Source organism: Triticum aestivum, chromosome 5D (assembly GCF_018294505.1).
Source record: "Triticum aestivum cultivar Chinese Spring chromosome 5D, IWGSC CS RefSeq v2.1, whole genome shotgun sequence".
Lineage (NCBI taxonomy): Eukaryota > Viridiplantae > Streptophyta > Magnoliopsida > Poales > Poaceae > Triticum > Triticum aestivum.
In genome coordinates this window covers 257,641,268-257,657,955 of record NC_057808.1, presented here as the reverse complement: position 1 = coordinate 257,657,955, position 16,688 = coordinate 257,641,268, and the positions used below count along the sequence as shown (strand labels likewise).

General features: G+C 46.0%; 1 protein-coding gene across 1 annotated transcript; it reads right to left on the bottom strand.

Moving 5' to 3' along the window:
* Nucleotides 1–884: 884 nt before the first annotated feature.
* On the bottom strand, nt 885–16,478 carry LOC123120592 (ABC transporter G family member 41). Its single transcript, XM_044540597.1, has 23 exons — nt 15,763–16,478; nt 15,577–15,662; nt 15,391–15,475; nt 14,954–15,113; nt 14,768–14,844; nt 14,352–14,405; nt 14,185–14,275; nt 10,314–10,615; nt 9,809–10,090; nt 8,495–8,808; nt 8,010–8,170; nt 7,756–7,859; nt 7,523–7,676; nt 7,194–7,325; nt 7,041–7,114; nt 6,608–6,940; nt 5,932–6,222; nt 3,459–3,542; nt 3,053–3,186; nt 2,595–2,828; nt 2,333–2,504; nt 1,991–2,245; nt 885–1,904 (listed from the first exon to the last, which is right to left on the bottom strand). Exons 1-23 carry the CDS (start codon nt 16,279–16,281, stop codon nt 1,635–1,637), a joined length of 4,368 nt encoding a protein of 1,455 aa, XP_044396532.1. The 5' UTR covers nt 16,282–16,478; the 3' UTR covers nt 885–1,634.
* Between the last annotated feature and the right edge of the window lie 210 nt (nt 16,479–16,688).

Below are 16,688 nucleotides of genomic sequence, written 5' to 3'. Positions count from 1 at the left end.
GTCCGGGCGAAGAGGAGAGGGATCGAAGGCCGACACAAGCCGCCTACAGGTGAGCCGACGCCGAAAATGCCAGCCGCCACCATAGCCGACCTGCCAAGCTGCCTTGGAGCCACCCATGGCCGGAGCAGCAGCCACACTGGGCCACTGCCCAACCCGCGCCGCCCGCCGAGCTCCAAGCGTCGGATCCGCCGGGCATGCTCCTCGCCAAGCTACCGTGTAGCACCGCGCAGCAGAGAGGTCACCGCCCGGACCTCACCGCGGCACTACTGCCCACGGCCAGAGTAGCCGCCACGCCAAGCCGCTGCCCCAACCCGCACCACCCGCCGGCCACAAGAAGAAGCCATCAGGACGCCAACCACCACCACAGATCATGCGCCTCCACGCCCTAGCCAACACCACCGGGAGCCCTACGACCCCACCAGAGCAGCACATCCACCAACAGCAAAACCACCACCTTAGCAGGGCCGCCAGCCGTCCCCGCCGCCACCAAACGCCACCACCAACCTGATCTGGGCAGAGACACCCAGATCCGCCGCCAGAGCACCCCAATGCCCCGGAGCCCCACAAGTCGTCGCTGGAGGGGGGGGAGGGGGGCCACCATGATGTCGGGGGAGGGGAAGGGAGCCGGAGCAGGAGAGGGCTACCGCCCGACGCCGACGGACAGGAGGGGGCGCCCCGTGACGCCAGCCACCTGCGCGCAGGAGGAGTCGCCCCGCTGGTGCCTACGCCGCGCGGCCTTTGATCGGCGACGCCACTGGCGGTGGCGAGGAAGGGGAGGCTGAGGCGAGGAGCTGGGGGCGGCGGCGCTAGGGTTTCCGCCTGGAGTCACCCGCAGGAGCGACTCGGGGGCGGAGCGGGGTGGGCTTTTCCTCCGTCCCAGCAAAATACCAATTATATTCTGCTCATGAAAATTGTCAGGGTTGTGCGTTGTGTTTTTTCATCACTACAAAACTTGCATTGCAAATATATTCACAATAATAACAAATGATTTACAATAATAATAAATGAGATAGGCTAGAGTGAAAGTGCCTAAGTGTCTGTTAACGACAATATCGCACATCTTCTCGAATACTCCCTCCGGTCCTTTTTAGTCTGCATATAAGTTTTGTTTGAAGTCAAAGCATCTCTAATTTAACCAAGCTTATAGAAAAAAGTATCAAGATTTACAATGTCAAATCAATATCCTTAGATTCATTACGAAATGTAGTTTCATGGAATATATATTGGCATGGTAAATGTTGATATTTTTTTAATATGTATTTGGTCAAACTTTGCAGAGTTTGACTTGACCCAAACCTAATACGCGGAGTAAAAAGGACCGGAGGGAGTACTAGCTACTACTGGAATTTTGTTCTGCTATATATCCCATTTACACAAAAGTACATACACTGACCTTTTCGTGTTGGTAAGCTAACTCGGGCTTTCAATTCTAACACACAGAGATACTCCCTCCGTTCCACAATACATGCATTTCATTTGTTAAAATATAGATGTATCTAGACATGTTTTAGTATATAGGTACATCCATTTTTGGACAAATGGAAGTCAAGTATTTTGGAACGGAGGGAGTACGTGTGTTTGCAATATCTATTCTATATCGTGCTACTATTTTACTACTATGAAAATGTGTTTGTCTATCGCCTTTGGAAGTTGAGTTTTGAGATGTTGTAACCAAAGAGGGCGGCAAAGAGGACCGGGAATGCTGCCAGGGCCACCGCTGCCAGTGGCAGTAGGTCACGGCGAAAACCAAAGTAGTCCCTCATGAATGCTGCGACGGATTTGGTCTCTCCAAATACATCGATCATCCTGTCATCGTGATCTCCGAACTGCGTGGTGAAGAAGACATTGAGCGTCCATGACATTGGGGAGATGTAGTAGAGCCATATCCACCATTTTGGTATTTGCTGCCATATGTTTATGTATTTTTTGTAAGCACCATTATTTTTGTAATGGTTAATACTAGTACTAGAGTTAAGATGGCTTTACTTACAGGCGCAGGCACGATGAACCCGGACATGAGGTTCTGTAGGGTGTAGAACATGGATGCAAGTATGGATGCGATTTGGATGTTGGGGGTGAGCGACACAATCATCATTCCCAGGTAGAGGAAGTAGAACAGCGTGCACAACATGGTGTACATGAACCAAAAGAACTTTGCTGCTGTCCACTCGTACCCTATCATCGGATATGCTATCAACATGAAGATCACTACCTGCACCAGCACATAAGGTATCTCCATGGCAACCTATCCCAAAAAAAGATAAGTCAATATCTGGACATAGCAGTAATAAAATCTATCTGAAGATAGTAATCTTCATGTGATTAATAGGACCTGCGCAAAGGAGTAGGCCCAAGGAGAGTACATCCCTGCGAACCTCTCCCTGTACACGACGGAGCGTTCAACGGAGACAAAAGGCATCACTGATTGGCAGTTGTTGATGCCACTGAACAGAGTGGTTCCATACATGCACCCCAATATGGTGATGAGACCTTGCTGGTCGTTTCTACCCTCAAACAAAACAAGCAACTTCAATCATATGCTTCCATCATACATGTATCAGTTAAGAGGCATAATTAAGAGATGGCTTACGTACATGTGGTTGATGTTGCCTTTCTGCCAGAATAACACACCAAAGAAAATGCAGGCCACTGTTATGAATACCATCCGCACCAGGTTGTAAGAAGGAGTTCTCCAATACGACAAACACTGCTTCCAGAGGCAAGCTTTGAATTGCTCCCGAAACTTCTGCGGAAACTGGGTTGAGAAATGGAGGTCACTTGTACCAGGAACTGGTATGCTCAAGCGCTTCACCAGCATGTCCTTGTCCCTTCGGTCACAAAATTTACATACTGGTTAGCATGAATATTGCGCTAAAAGAAATTTAAGGACTAAATGGTATGTCTGTTAAGTATGCTATGGTAACCCATGCTTATATTCCATTCTGATCAAAACTCATTTTTGAGATCCACAAGCCTGTTTTGTTTTTCTCAGGTATTCTGATCAAAACTTACAATCTGTTTTACAAGCAACGTCTCTTCGAAATTGACTTACTTGCACATTGATGATTCCCTGTAGATTTGTGCAAAATCTACTCCCAGTTGAAGTTCCATAGATGTAGAAGTAACTTCTAGCATCCATGTTGATGGGTTGTACTTGTCCTTGATACTGGGAACCCCAGGTATTGCCTAGAAAGAATAAAGAAAATAATTTCACTAGTTTGTATAACACAGGCAGGTGGTGAACTGAGTATAGCCTTCTGTGATTAATATTGCTTGCCATGAGGACTGGAGAATGGGTTCAGAATAGTGCATAATAGAAAGGGATGCAAACAAAATATAATTAGGTCAGGTAAATGATATGTTTAAATTGACTTGCATCACATATAAATGCGCGATACAAATTATATGTGCATGTACTTAGTTCTTTTGTGTAAGGACAAATTAAGATTAATAATTACCTGGAAATACTGGATGACTTCACATGAATGGTGTCCAACTGGCCCAGCATAGATCAACTCTCCACCCCTTTTCATCAGCATCAACTAGATACATATGAGAAGCTAATTAGTAAATATGGCACTTCACTTATATATGGATTTATTTTGGTTAATGAATTTATGATTAATAGTGCATCTAAATTACTTGGAACTAAGGTGTAGGGTTTATCTGAATTGCCCACATGATTACACGATTATGCATTAGAAAATACGTATGTATTTTCAGAAATAGAGTTTCATTTGCTAGAGAACTTTCATACTCATAAATTAAAACATATGCAGCTATCATGATCTTCTCACTAATGGAATCAGGATCTTTGCCGTCAGCCAGTTCTTTGCCGTCTGCTAGCTGACGGCAAAGGAGGTCTTTGCCATCAGCATTCAGAAGGCTGACGACAAAGAACTAGCGGACGGCAAAGAGCGTGTTTGCCATCAGCCGGCTCTTTGCCGTCTGCTAGCGGACGGCATAGAAGCTTTGCCGTCCGCCAGCGGACGGCAAAGAGGGAGGGTGGCCCACTGGCTGTCAACGCCTAACGGGGCCCCTCTTTGCCATCCGCTAGCATACGGCAAAGGTGGGGCGGACGGCAAAGCTTCAAAATTGACTTAACGGTCGCGCCCCGCCGTCACCCTCTCTCTCTATCTCCTCTCCTCTTTCTTCCCCCTTGTGCCACCCCGCGCCGTTGCCGCCGTACCCTCCCCGCGCCGTCGCCGCCCCCTCCCTGCCCCCTCCCTGCCCCCTCCCTGCCTCCCCACCCCCCTCCCGAGCCTCCCCGCCGCAGCCGCGGGTCGACCGCCCCCCGATCACTGGAAGGAGTAGTAGAGAAAGCTAGGCGGATAAATGGTTCCTTACAGTCAAGCTGACCTACGCTGCTACTTGTTCCAAAGACATGCATACCATCGAAATAATTCATCTATATCAATATACACAGAGAGGAAATATTTTCTAATGCCCTTCTTCTTCTTCTAGTTTTCTTCTTCTAACTTTCTTGTTTCCCATTTTGCAGATTTCATTTACTTCATAGAAGCTTGCATGGATGGAGTGTTCCCTTTCTGCTTTTCTTTTGTATCGATGAACAATGTGGAACTTGTTATATGGATGGATGGATAGGTGTTGGATGAACAATGTGAAACTATTGTAATATGTATGGATGGAACTATGTGTTGGTTATGTATGTATGATGAAACTTGTGTGTTGGATATGTCATATGTCTGCTGTGAAATTTGTGTGTTGAAATTGAATGAATTTAAGAAAAAACAGAAAAAACAGGGGCTATACAGGCTCTTTGCCGTCTGACGGCAAAGAGCTTTGCCATCAGCCAGCAGACGGCAAAGCTGGCACGTGGCAGCTACCTGTGCAACCTGGGGCACTGGCTGGCTATTTGGTTACTTTGCCGTCTACTGGCAGACGGCAAAGACCTTTTCCTCTTTGCCGTCTGCTAGCAGACGGCATAGCATGACACGTGGCAGCACCTGGGCGCTGGCCTATTTCGCTACTTTGCCGTCCGCTGGCAGACGGCAAAGATGTCTTTGCCGTCTGCCAGCGGACGGCAAAGATCTTTGCCGTCTGCCAGCGGACGGCAAAGCAGGCCGTTAACCCCTTAATGGACCTAACCTGGCACTTGTGCCGTCCAGGCTCTTTGACGTCTGCTGGCGGATGGCAAAGGCCTTTGCCGTCAGCCATGGCAGACGGTAAAGTGCCTGATTCCGTAAGTGTCTTCTACTTAATTGGCACTGCTAAAACACAACCAGGATAACTGCTGTACATAGTTTTCTCTTTCCTCCAGTTAATGTGGGAGTTTCTATCCTGTGAACGAAGGTGTCAGCTTGTTTTAACATCAATTTAAATAATAAAACAGAGGTACCGTTTCATTCTGTAAAAACACTCAGGAATATCACTGTTAGCTTCTAAAAAACTTTAGTCTGAGGTAGGCTCTGTATTGGACTTAATTTGGGGTTCTTTAATTAGCCTGTTAGTATGTCTTGATAACTTTCAGTTCCTGCCGATAAAGTGTTAAGGAGTCTACCTGAGGTAGCAACCAATTTTATTCCAAGTCTAATAGTTAACTTATTCCATGGCTACTTCCAATTATTTCAGTATAAGGTGAACAAATGCTTCACAGTTCCATTGCACTTGGTTACTTCATGTTTGATTTAATCAAAACTGATTTCTGACATTCTTATCCAATGCATCACCTTATAATACTACATATGATAGATCTACACTGGATTAAATATACCTGGAAAATTACCATTTCTATTACTTCCTCTGTTCACTTTTATAAGACGTTTTAGACAATTCAGACAATGCCCAAAACAGTTCAAAGCTAGCTGTCCAAAACGTCTTATGAAAATGAACGGAGGGAGTAATAAAAATTTTATTTCTTGATGCCTAGAATGAGAATCCTGGAGAGGGGTATATATGTAAAGTAGTTACCTCATCAAATGCCTCAAATATATCGATACTTGGTTGGTGAATGGTGCACACAACCGTTCGACCTGTGTCTGCAACATTCTTCACTGCACGCATGACAATAGCAGCTGCCCTTGCATCCAAGCCTGATGTTGGCTCGTCCATAAATATGATTGAGGGGTTAGACACGAGCTCGACTGCAATCGTGAGCCGTTTCCTTTGCTCTGTTGATAGTCCATTTACCCCTGGTATTCCGACCAAAGAATCTCTAATTTCGTCCAATTCAATTGTTTCAAGAACTTCGTTCACAAATTCCTGAGAGGGAAAGGAATACGGGTGAGCTCACATTTTTGTCTCAACTGTTCCAACCACATATGAGGGTAGGATACAAGAATGCAAACCCTGTACACTACACATTTATTCTTTTTATATAGATTCACGTATTTGTAGCTTTACTTTCGTTAGAGATATTGAATTAATGCTCTAACTAGTTACTCCAAAAGTCCAAACTGACGGAGTAAGGCAGGCAATGTATTTTCAACACTCCCTCTCGCATCTAGGCTCCTTTAGGCCTTAGATATGGGATCGATGTAGGCCACAAATACAATTTTTAGTACTGCATTGGCAGGGTCTTGAACTCCAGACCTCTTGGCTCCAATACCATATTGTATTTTCAACAAGAGAGATAAACATAGCTCACATTTCTTGCTTTTGCATCAACTTCTGGTGGAAGGCGCAACCAGGCTGAATATGCAACCGATTCACCCACTGTGATCTGTGGGGAATGGACATCAGTTTGTTCACAGTAGCCTGATATCCTAGCAAAAGTCTGCTGAATTTTAGGATACCCTCCTATTCTTATATCCCCTTCAATAACACCACCAGTTTTCCTTCCAGAAAGAACATCAAGGAGTGTTGTTTTTCCCGCTCCAGTAACCCCCATGAGTGCCGAGAGAACCCCTGGCTGGAATGCTCCTGTGATATTGTGGAGTAGCTGTAGTTTCTTTTCCATGTAACCATGCTCCCTCATTTCCTGCAATGAAGAAATACTTAGCTATTAGTGGTCAGCCCTTGGTATGGCTCTAAGTTCTCCGGTCATGCTTTCACAGATGTTCTAGCTATATTTAAATTACCGCAGGGGTGTCTACATAGTAGTTGACATCCTGGAATGATATTATAAGGGGCGTGAAAGGCAATACCATCCTCCCTGCACAAGATTTAATTATTGAAGTCAAACTAAGATTATATTCCATTGACACTATTGTGTGGTGTAGAGTTCAACTAACCAGTCCTATTTGGAGACAAAGCAGTCTCTGCTTGTAACTTAGGCCTCCTATTTTCAGCATTGTTATCTTGGTCTCTTCCATCAAATGTGGTAAGCTTATTGCGAGAGATAATAGCTCGAGAAGTTCCTGGAACTGAGAGGCTCATAGGAGGTCAGAGTAGGTGGCATATCTAACCAGAGAAAACAGAATGTTCTTATGAATGGAATTATTTTTGCTCCATTTCCAATGTTTTACTTCTCCAGCATATGCTTAATCGAATTTACAATTCATGCAACACTGTTAGTATTTAAGTTGTTTAGCTTAATGCAAATCGGCCATGTCACACTTACCCTTTTTAATGGTCAAGCCTATGGCGAAGCCTACATTGAACAACAATGTAAACCCAAGCAATGCTCCAATTGAGATCCAGTAAAAATAGCTGGAGAAGTCTAGCCCTTGATCCATTAGGATCCTCCTTCCAAGTGCTACACCAGATATCTTGATCTATCAACATAGAAATTTTAGTGTCCTTTGATATTGCATGTTTCTTCAATTAATTCATACTTGGTATGCCAAAGTGTACCTCCAACCATCTTTGTGCCAAAAACTCATTTCCAGTTAAGCCTATTTCACCATATGACAATGGAGAAAGCCAAAATCCCCACTTTAGCCAATTAGGCATAAATGCTGTAGCAATGCGGCACTGAAAATGTTAGCGATGCTTGTTTAATAATTGAGGACAACCTACATTTGCAAGAAATTAGGACTCGTCTCTTGTTAGCAATATGAAATGGGAGAGTTTTCTTTTTGCGGGAAGAAAATAAGGGAGTGTCTTACAGCGAGGAATTATGAAACCCCCAAACAGAAGGGTCGCTAGAAATGCCATTGTACCACCGACTGAACCAGCCACCATTGTTTGACAGTATGAGGCCACACATCGAAACATTGATAATGTTACTGTGTGGATGAGGAAGAGGACGAGGAGCTGACAGAAAAATCTAAACACAAGAATCGTGCGTGTTACCACAAAGCAAGTATTGCAGCTGAAAAACCTAAGTTTTGCTGAAAGAAAGTCTAAAAGAAAAGTAAATATAGTGTTAGATAAGGGATTTTCATGTTTCACTACAGTACACCAGATCACAGCAAAACCAATATAAACAATGTTGTATTTTGGACTATTTTCACTGGGTGATTATACTCCACATCTGAATGACTCGAGTTGGGTGAATGGTAATAATTCCTCAATGGAAATGTTGTTGTAGTTTAATTAGTGCTCCCATCCCACGAGGTAATTAGTTTCTACAACATAATTATAACTTTACCTGGATGCTTCCGGGGTATAGCCAATCAGGTAGTAGGATATTGTTGTCCAAGCTATTGACTCAACTAAGGAGACTGGAATCTTTAGGATAAAAGATGGTATTGCATAAGCCCATGCAGGATAGAAGTAGTCATCTCTCTGTTTGTAGAAGACTGGCAGTCTGTTAATTGCCATGGCCAGCTCAGGGAATCCATTCACCATCAGCAGCAGGAGTGCATAGAAGAGTGAACCCATATAATAGTTAGCATGAATTCTGTCAACACCCATACGTGTGCGCAGAAATACTGTCCCAGTAATAACAGCAAGTAATCCAAGCTGCAGTGCACAAATACGTACGTTAGCTTATGGAGGGCATGTTGAGAAAAGTGCAACATGACATAGCTGTAAACTCCATCGATTTTTATAATGAAAACTGTGACTCAACTTTGTACTAGCTTTAGTACAGAGTAAGTAGAAAGTTGAGTCACTTATTTTGAGACGGAGGGAGTAATACTGTAACCAAAAACCCTATAGCTGTGGTGCTAGTGTAGGTAATGATATAAGCACACGAGCATTTGAAGTCCTGAAGTTGCACACTGAGTAGGAACTGAATGTAGAATAAGATGCTGACATACTGGGAAAGTTCCTTCTGTAGACTTCTATATGGTCCGAGAGTTCAATGTTCTCAGTGTGTAGAAGAAAGTACTGCAAGATGGCTAGTCCATGTACCCTGTGTTAAGTGCATAGTCCCTAATGGCCTAATCCTACAATATTTCGCATTTGAACACAACTAGAGCTACATACGACATCAATCTTTACCTTTATTGTCTACTCCCTCCGTTCCAAATTATTTGAAGTTCGAGGTTTGTCCTAAGTCAAACTTCTTTATGGAATGAAAATCTATTTTATGATGAATCTACTGAAACTAATTTGGTGTTGTCGATGTTGGTATATTTTCATATAGGCTTGGTCGAACTTAAAGAAGTTTGAATTAGGATAAACCTAAAACTTCAAGTTATTTGGAACAGAGGAGGTACTATATATATTAATGCTGCAGTTCACTTGAGAGTTGAAAGTGTAACACAGATCTCAACTTTTAGTGCGAAAGCTTTATTGCAACCTGTAGACCTCCATAGTAACACAAGAAGTTTATTACATCACATTGCTTCTAGGTTTTGCTAATATTTCGATCGGTAACTAATACTGAGCATAATGCATGTAATTTGAGGATTCTGCATTTACAGACTAGAACACAATTTACACTGTAAAACTAGGCACAAAATTTCCATGCATCAATCACATTTTTTTCCCCAAAAGATAGCTTCGACTTGCTTACCTGAATGGATTTTGATATGTAGATGAAGGCATTCCTTTTCATAAGAAGGAGCTCCCGTGCAAAACATGCCTTGAGTAGATCCCACTTGGATAATGAGTAGATACTGAAGGACAGGGCATTCTTATGTCCTTTAGATTCTTCATACGGCTTCGAAAGCTCCGCAGCAAGATTCTGACCACTTTGAGATGCTTTGAACTTATCACAGAATTGATCAACTGTAACAAAATTATATCCTTCTTCGTTGCGGCTCCAGTATTGTTTCTGATCTTTTTTTGACAGGACCTATGGAATATATAAGTTGTTAAGAGTGGACTACCTTATGATTGTAAGAAAGAGTACAAATAAGTTGTTTACTTTCATTGAATTCACATCAAAACTATAGGTATAAATCTTACACTTTGTTAGATGTCAAGGTGAAACATGCTTACATGACCTCCTAGATGCTATTGACGCTTATTTTGACATGAGTAATTCAGACTATGTAAATCAGTATTTTCCTAAATACCTCTTGAAGGAAGTCAGCGCTCCCTTTTCTTTCGGGGCATTTAAAGCCACATGATTCAAAGAAACTCATAATGTAGCCCTTAGGGCCATGGTAAACGATTTGTCCTTCAGCCATCAAGATAATATCATCAAAAAGTTCGTAAGTCTCTGGTGCTGGTTGAAGGAGTGAGACCAGTATGGTAGACTCTGATATATGAGCTAGCTGTTGGAGACAAGAAACAATTTGGAAGGTGGTAGAACTGTCCAGCCCAGTTGATATTTCATCCATGAAGAGCGCTTTTGATGGTCCTACTATCATCTCTCCTGCTTGTAAGACATTTTTACAAGTGAAAAAAAATTAAGCATCCAGTATCGAATAATTTATGCTATTATTTATCCTATATAGACCAAAATTGAGGTTGGGATTACATAAACTGAATATAACACATTACTAGCTACATTCTAAAAAGTAGAGAAAAATCATGCTAAGTTTATCCGTTCAGGCTTATGTGCTTTCATCACAGTAGAAATCTATTGTTTACCATAACCCTGTTGTTACCTTTGTTGTGGCGAGAGTGGGAACTTCGTTGCCCCCTAGCCTTCCTCCGCGCCATCACCAGGATCGGGTCTGACCACGTCCCCCTTCTCCTATCTTTGGAGAATGACCGTCCACCACCCCCTCCGCGGTTCCGCTTCGAGACCTTCTGGCTTAACCAGGAAGGATTTGTCGAAGCCGTCCGCGACCGGTGGGTTGCGGCCCGTGTCACCCCTCACCGGTCCCTCTCTGCCGTGGACTCCTGGCACTTTTGTGCTCAACGCACCCGCCAGTTTATGAAAGGCTGGGGGTGCTAACCTAGGCCGGGATTTGAGGGCACGTAAGGAAGCTCTTCTCACCTCCATCCAGGCAATAGACATCCGGGCAGACTCCTCGGGCCTGTCTCCCGAGAGTGGCTGCTCCGTTATGACCTTGAGGACTAGCTTACGGTCATTTACACCGATGAGGAGGCCTATTGGCGCCAACGAGGTACCCGGAGATGGGTCCTCAAGGGCGACGCTAATATGCCGTACTTCCAGGCCATTGCCAACGGCTGGCGACGTCGTAACACCATCCCTCTCCTCTGGGATGGTGATAACCTCCTCCAATGACCGGCTTCATGTTGATGGCTTTTACAAAGCCCACTTCTCCTCCTCCCCTAGGAGAGGAGTGGCCCTGGCCCCCGATATTTGGGCCGATCACCATCGCGTCTCGATGGCACAGAATGCAGCCCTCACGGCCCCTTTTACCGAGAAGGAGGCCCCGATGGCCATTAAGGGCATGAATCCGACTTCCGCCTCGGGCCCTGATGGCCTACAGGTTAAGTTCTTCTAGACCTTCTGGAACATCATCAAACATGAGGTCATGGCGCTCTTCGAGGAGTTCTACGTGGGCTCCATTGACCTGTCCCGGCTCAACTAGGGGATCATCTCGCTCATCCCCAAGGTGGCTGGGGCCTCGGACATCCGCCAGTTTCATCCAAGGCCGATATATTCTGGATGGGGTCTTGGTTTTCCATGAAGTCCTTCATGAGGTCCGCGCCAAACAACAGAAGGCGGTCTTCCTGAAGATTGATTTCCATAAAGCCTATGACACGGTGCACTGGCCCTTCCTTCGGGAAGTTCTACTCCGGAAGGGTTTCGAAGATCGCTAGGTCGCCCGTGTCATGCAGATAGTTTCCTGCGGACGCACCGGGGTCAATATTAATGGGGAGATTGGCCCCTTCTTCCCCACACTATGTGGGGTCAGACAAGGTGACCCATTCACCCCTTTCTGTTCAATATGGTGGTAGATGCTCTGGCTACCATACTTGACAAGGCCAAAGTTGCGGGTCATATTCGTGGTGTGGTTCCACACCTGGTGGGAGGGGATGGGCCGGTGGGGTATCCCTTCTGCAATACGCCGACGACACCATTATCATGATGGAAGGCGCCACAACCGACATCGCAAGTTTGAAATCCTTCCTCCTCCGCTTTCAAAAAATGTCCGGTCTCACGATCAACTTCGACAAGAGCAAAGTGATGGCTATGGGATACTTGCCTGCCAAGCGCCAGAGCATTGCTGACCGGCTTAAGTGTCAGCTGGGTTCCTTCCCTACATCCTACCTCGAGATACCCATTAGTGACTCTCGGCTTTCCGTGGCGGACTTATGTCCATCTGTGGCTAAGCTCCAACACCGTGTCGAACCTTGGCAGGGCAGATGGTTGTCCAAGGCGGCTCGGACAGTGCTCATCAACTCCTCTCTCTCTCTCCAGCCTACTCCTGTACATCATGAGCTTCTATAGCCTCCATGATACCCTACATCGTGAGATCGCCAAGTATCAGGCGAGATTCTTCTGGGCTAGGGAGGGCGACAAGCAAAAATACGATATGGTTCGCTGGCCCAATATTTGCAAACCACGTGACCAGGGTGGCCTTGGTATCATGTCGTCCAAACACATGAACCTTGCCCTGCTGACCCGTTGGTTGTTGCGGATTGCAAATGGGGAGGGCGGCCTTTGGCTTAACATCATCCGGAACAAATATCTCCAAGGTCAACCGCTCGCCTTTCTGTCAGCGGTCTGACGGCTCGCAGTTCTGGCAGTCCATCATACAACTGCTTCGGGTCCTCCGCATTGGGACCTCCATCGCGGTGGGGTCGAGCGCGTCGACCCTGTTCTGGTTCGACAGGTGGGTTGGGGATCGCCCCTTCACCGCCCGATTCCCGGACTTGTTCTCCATCGCGGTGGAACCTAGAATCTCCGTCGAGGTGGCCCATATTGACTTAGGGTGCCTCGTGTTTCGTAGGCCATTTGGGCCTCCAGAACTTGCCTCCTAGCAGGACCTCCTTGAGTGCATCGCTCTAGAGTCACCGGACGTGGATCAGTCGAGCGATCGCATCTCCTGGCATCTGTAGTCTTCGGGTCGGTTCTCCACCAAATCGATCTACCAGGCCACTGCGGTTGCTCCCGACCCTGAGCCTCTAGTTCATCTCTGGGCAATTAGACTGCCACTGAAGATTCGGATCTTCCTATGGTAATGGATCCGGGGACGGGTCCCTTCAGGAGTGGAGGTACTCAAGAGGAATGGCCCTGGTGATGCGATTTGCCCCTTGTGTGGGACGGAGGCGGACTCGAATCACATCTTCTTCACGTGTGTGTCCGCCCAATTCCTTTGGAGTTGCCTACAAGAGGTGGTCGGTGGTCGTTGGTGCAACAACAACTTCCCCGGCCTCTTCGCGGAAATCCAGGCCTCTCCACAGCATGTCAGCCACATTAGGTGGCTGGTATTAGGGTTCTAGCTTGGACGCTTTGGACAGTCCGCAATAAACTTGTGATCCAGCGTGTGCCTCTTCGACATGCTACTGACGCGGTTTTCAAAATGTGTGGATACTCTTAGCCGCCCTCAGGACCGAGACACCGTCAACATCATCATTGCAGATCTTTGCGCGATGGCTCTCCGCTTGACGCCGCCGCTTCCTCCACCACCTCCCGAGCCGATTAGCTCTTGGAGGCCTGAGCTACTGCCTTTGTTTTCGTTTTATTAAGGGCTTGTTGAGCTGTGGCCTCAACAGAACCCTTTCGTACTTTGTCTGAACCTTTGCGTGTGTGTGCGGGGTGAACATTTGTGGGATCTTGTGGATCTGGTGGTTTGCTTTATATATAAAGTGGGACGAAATCCTTTTTCGGTAAGTAGAAAAAGCATCAACAAAATAAATTAGCCAACAGAAAAGGTGCGTACCTCCCAGTATGCAGTTAAGGAATTTTAGTCAATGAATTGCACAGTTATTTATTTATTTATCTCGCAAAAATATCATTTACAAGATTATAGTTGAGATAATAAAACCATCGTGAAAATGTCATATGTATTGTAGATTCACCTGTGGTTAGTCTTTTCTTCTCACCGCCTGAAATACCTCTTCTCATGGCATCTCCTACTAGTACATCAGCGCATATGTCAAGTCCCATTATCTGTGAGGCAAGAATAGATTATGCACACGAAAACATTGTGCACTGGAACCAGTGAATTATTCTTGAACATTGTTACCTTCATAATGTAGTCTGTTTGCATGCTTCTTTCTAAACCTTCCACAGATATTGCCTATAAAAAAAGTGCATAGCAATTATAAATGTTGCAGCTAAACTGAACTGGTCTGTACACACATGATATGATTTGTTTTTTCCTTAAGAATCAATAGGAAAGAATCCCACTGAAAAATTATGATGGCACTTGGCAGAAAGATGGTGTTTTCAGGTTTGAATTGATTCAATATTATCAGAGAAAGGGATTCCAGTGGGCGCACTCAGAAATGTTACAACATTAAAGCAAAATACTCCCTCGGTTCCTAAATATAAGTCTTTTTAGAGATTCCAATGCGGACTACATACGGAGCAAATGTAGTCCGCATTAGAATCTCTAAAAAGACTTATATTCAGGAACGGAGGGAGTAAGTCAATATTTACCTTCATGTACGTATCTATGTTGGGGTCAGGGGTGATCCCAGCCTCCTTCTCCCGTCTAATGACTTCCTTCATGATTTCTATTTCGTACAAGAAATTGAGAGCACTTGGTTTAGTAGATAGAATGGATAGTTTGCCTGCTGTCCCTAAAAAACCTTTAGTTAACCAGGTCCAGAAAAAGGAAAATACCTGCTCTGCTGCCAACGCCCTGGAATCTCGCAGAGAAGTCGAGCGTCTCCCTGACAGTCATCTCAGGGACATGAAGATCATACTGGCCAATGTAAGCTGCTGTCTTCTCTGGAACAAAATCTTGCAGCTTGACACCATTGTAGTCAATTTCTCCTGTTACCTATGCACCCACACATGCATACTATGTGAGTAAAAAAAGTACTGAAATACAGTGTTTTTTCTCTGTTTTCTGTGTGCAATTTCAGGCTACACTGTGGAGTACATGCCCATTATTTGAATGACCAAGTACTGAAATACACTGCACACGGTATTTTCTCTGTTTTCTGTGTGCAATTTCAGACCTACATAGAGCTCATAAGTGGCAGCTAAACTGCGGAGTACATGCCCACTATATGAATGACCAAGTACATGTGTCGATGGAAAAACAGTGGGGATACCTTGAGACTTTTGTTGAGCTTTCCAGCAAGTGCTAGCAAAAGGGTGGTTTTGCCACAGCCTGGGGGTCCAAGGAGAAGGGTCATCCTGCATGTGCACACATATTCAGATTGGTGTTGCATTTGCATACTGAGGATGAGCAAGGAAGGAACGGGGGAATGCCGATCAGCAAGTACATGAAACCTCACCTGGAAGGTTTGAGGATGCCGGTGACATCTTTGAGGATGTGGATCCTTTCTTGGTTACGGTTGAAGCCGAGCATGGTGGTGAGCAGCTGCAGATGGTAATGGAGGCATTTGAGCGAGCAGGTGGCGAGTCAATCGAGTAATAGTACAGAAGAGAAGAGCGGCGAGATGAACGAATGAATCACGTACCGAGAGCGTGGAGATGGCGGAGTTGAGGAGCGTGGGGAGCGGCTTGCCATCGACGACCTGGCACTCGGCGTCGACGCGAAGGTTCCGCCACCGTACCTCCACCGTGGGCTGCCGTACGCCGACCCTGTCCATCCTCCGGCGCTGGTGCCGGAGCAGGCGGAGGTTGTCCTTGTGGATGTCGGCGATGAGGGTGTGCACCAGCTCCCGCCGGTCCGCCGCCCCCAGCCGGCGCACGTCCACCGGCTCCGGCGGACGAGCGCCGTCGGCATTGAGAGGGAGCGAGGTGTGGAGCCTGTCCCAGGTGGGCAGCCGCTCGATGGCCGCCCACTTGAGCTCCAGCTCCTCGTCGTGGTGCTGCTCTCTGAGGGACAAGGAGGAGGTCGAGGAGAGCGCCTCCCTCAACGACGACGACGGCGGCAGCTGCAGCCTGCCGCTCGCAGACGACGCCTTCTTCTCCGGATCATCCACCGCTATACCATCTTGTTCTTGTTCCTCCTCGCCCATCTCCACCTTGCTCATCACCTCGATCTAGCTCAGCTAGTCAGCTTCCTCGCCACCCTCCTCTTCTCCTTTGCTGATGAACCAGCCAGCCAACCGGACTATATATTCTCTCTTTTTCAATGAAAAAAAAACTCGCTTGACTTATGGTGCCGTTGACTCTACTGAGCTCGAAATTTCTCCAAGTTATACTAAATCATAAATGTAGTATGAATCTCTGCAGCCCTGCTTTGTCCACAAGGACAAGGTAGCTGGAGTAGATGGCTACAGCGCGCACATGACTGAAGACAATAAAAATATGAGTCGACGATTGGCTCAGCGCTAAGGTAAGCCGAGCCTCCCGCGATTAGTTTAGTCAATGATGAGTACGTATCTCGTATCTATACACTTCTTCATCCATCCATCGCGTGCCTCCCTCCTAGTGCATC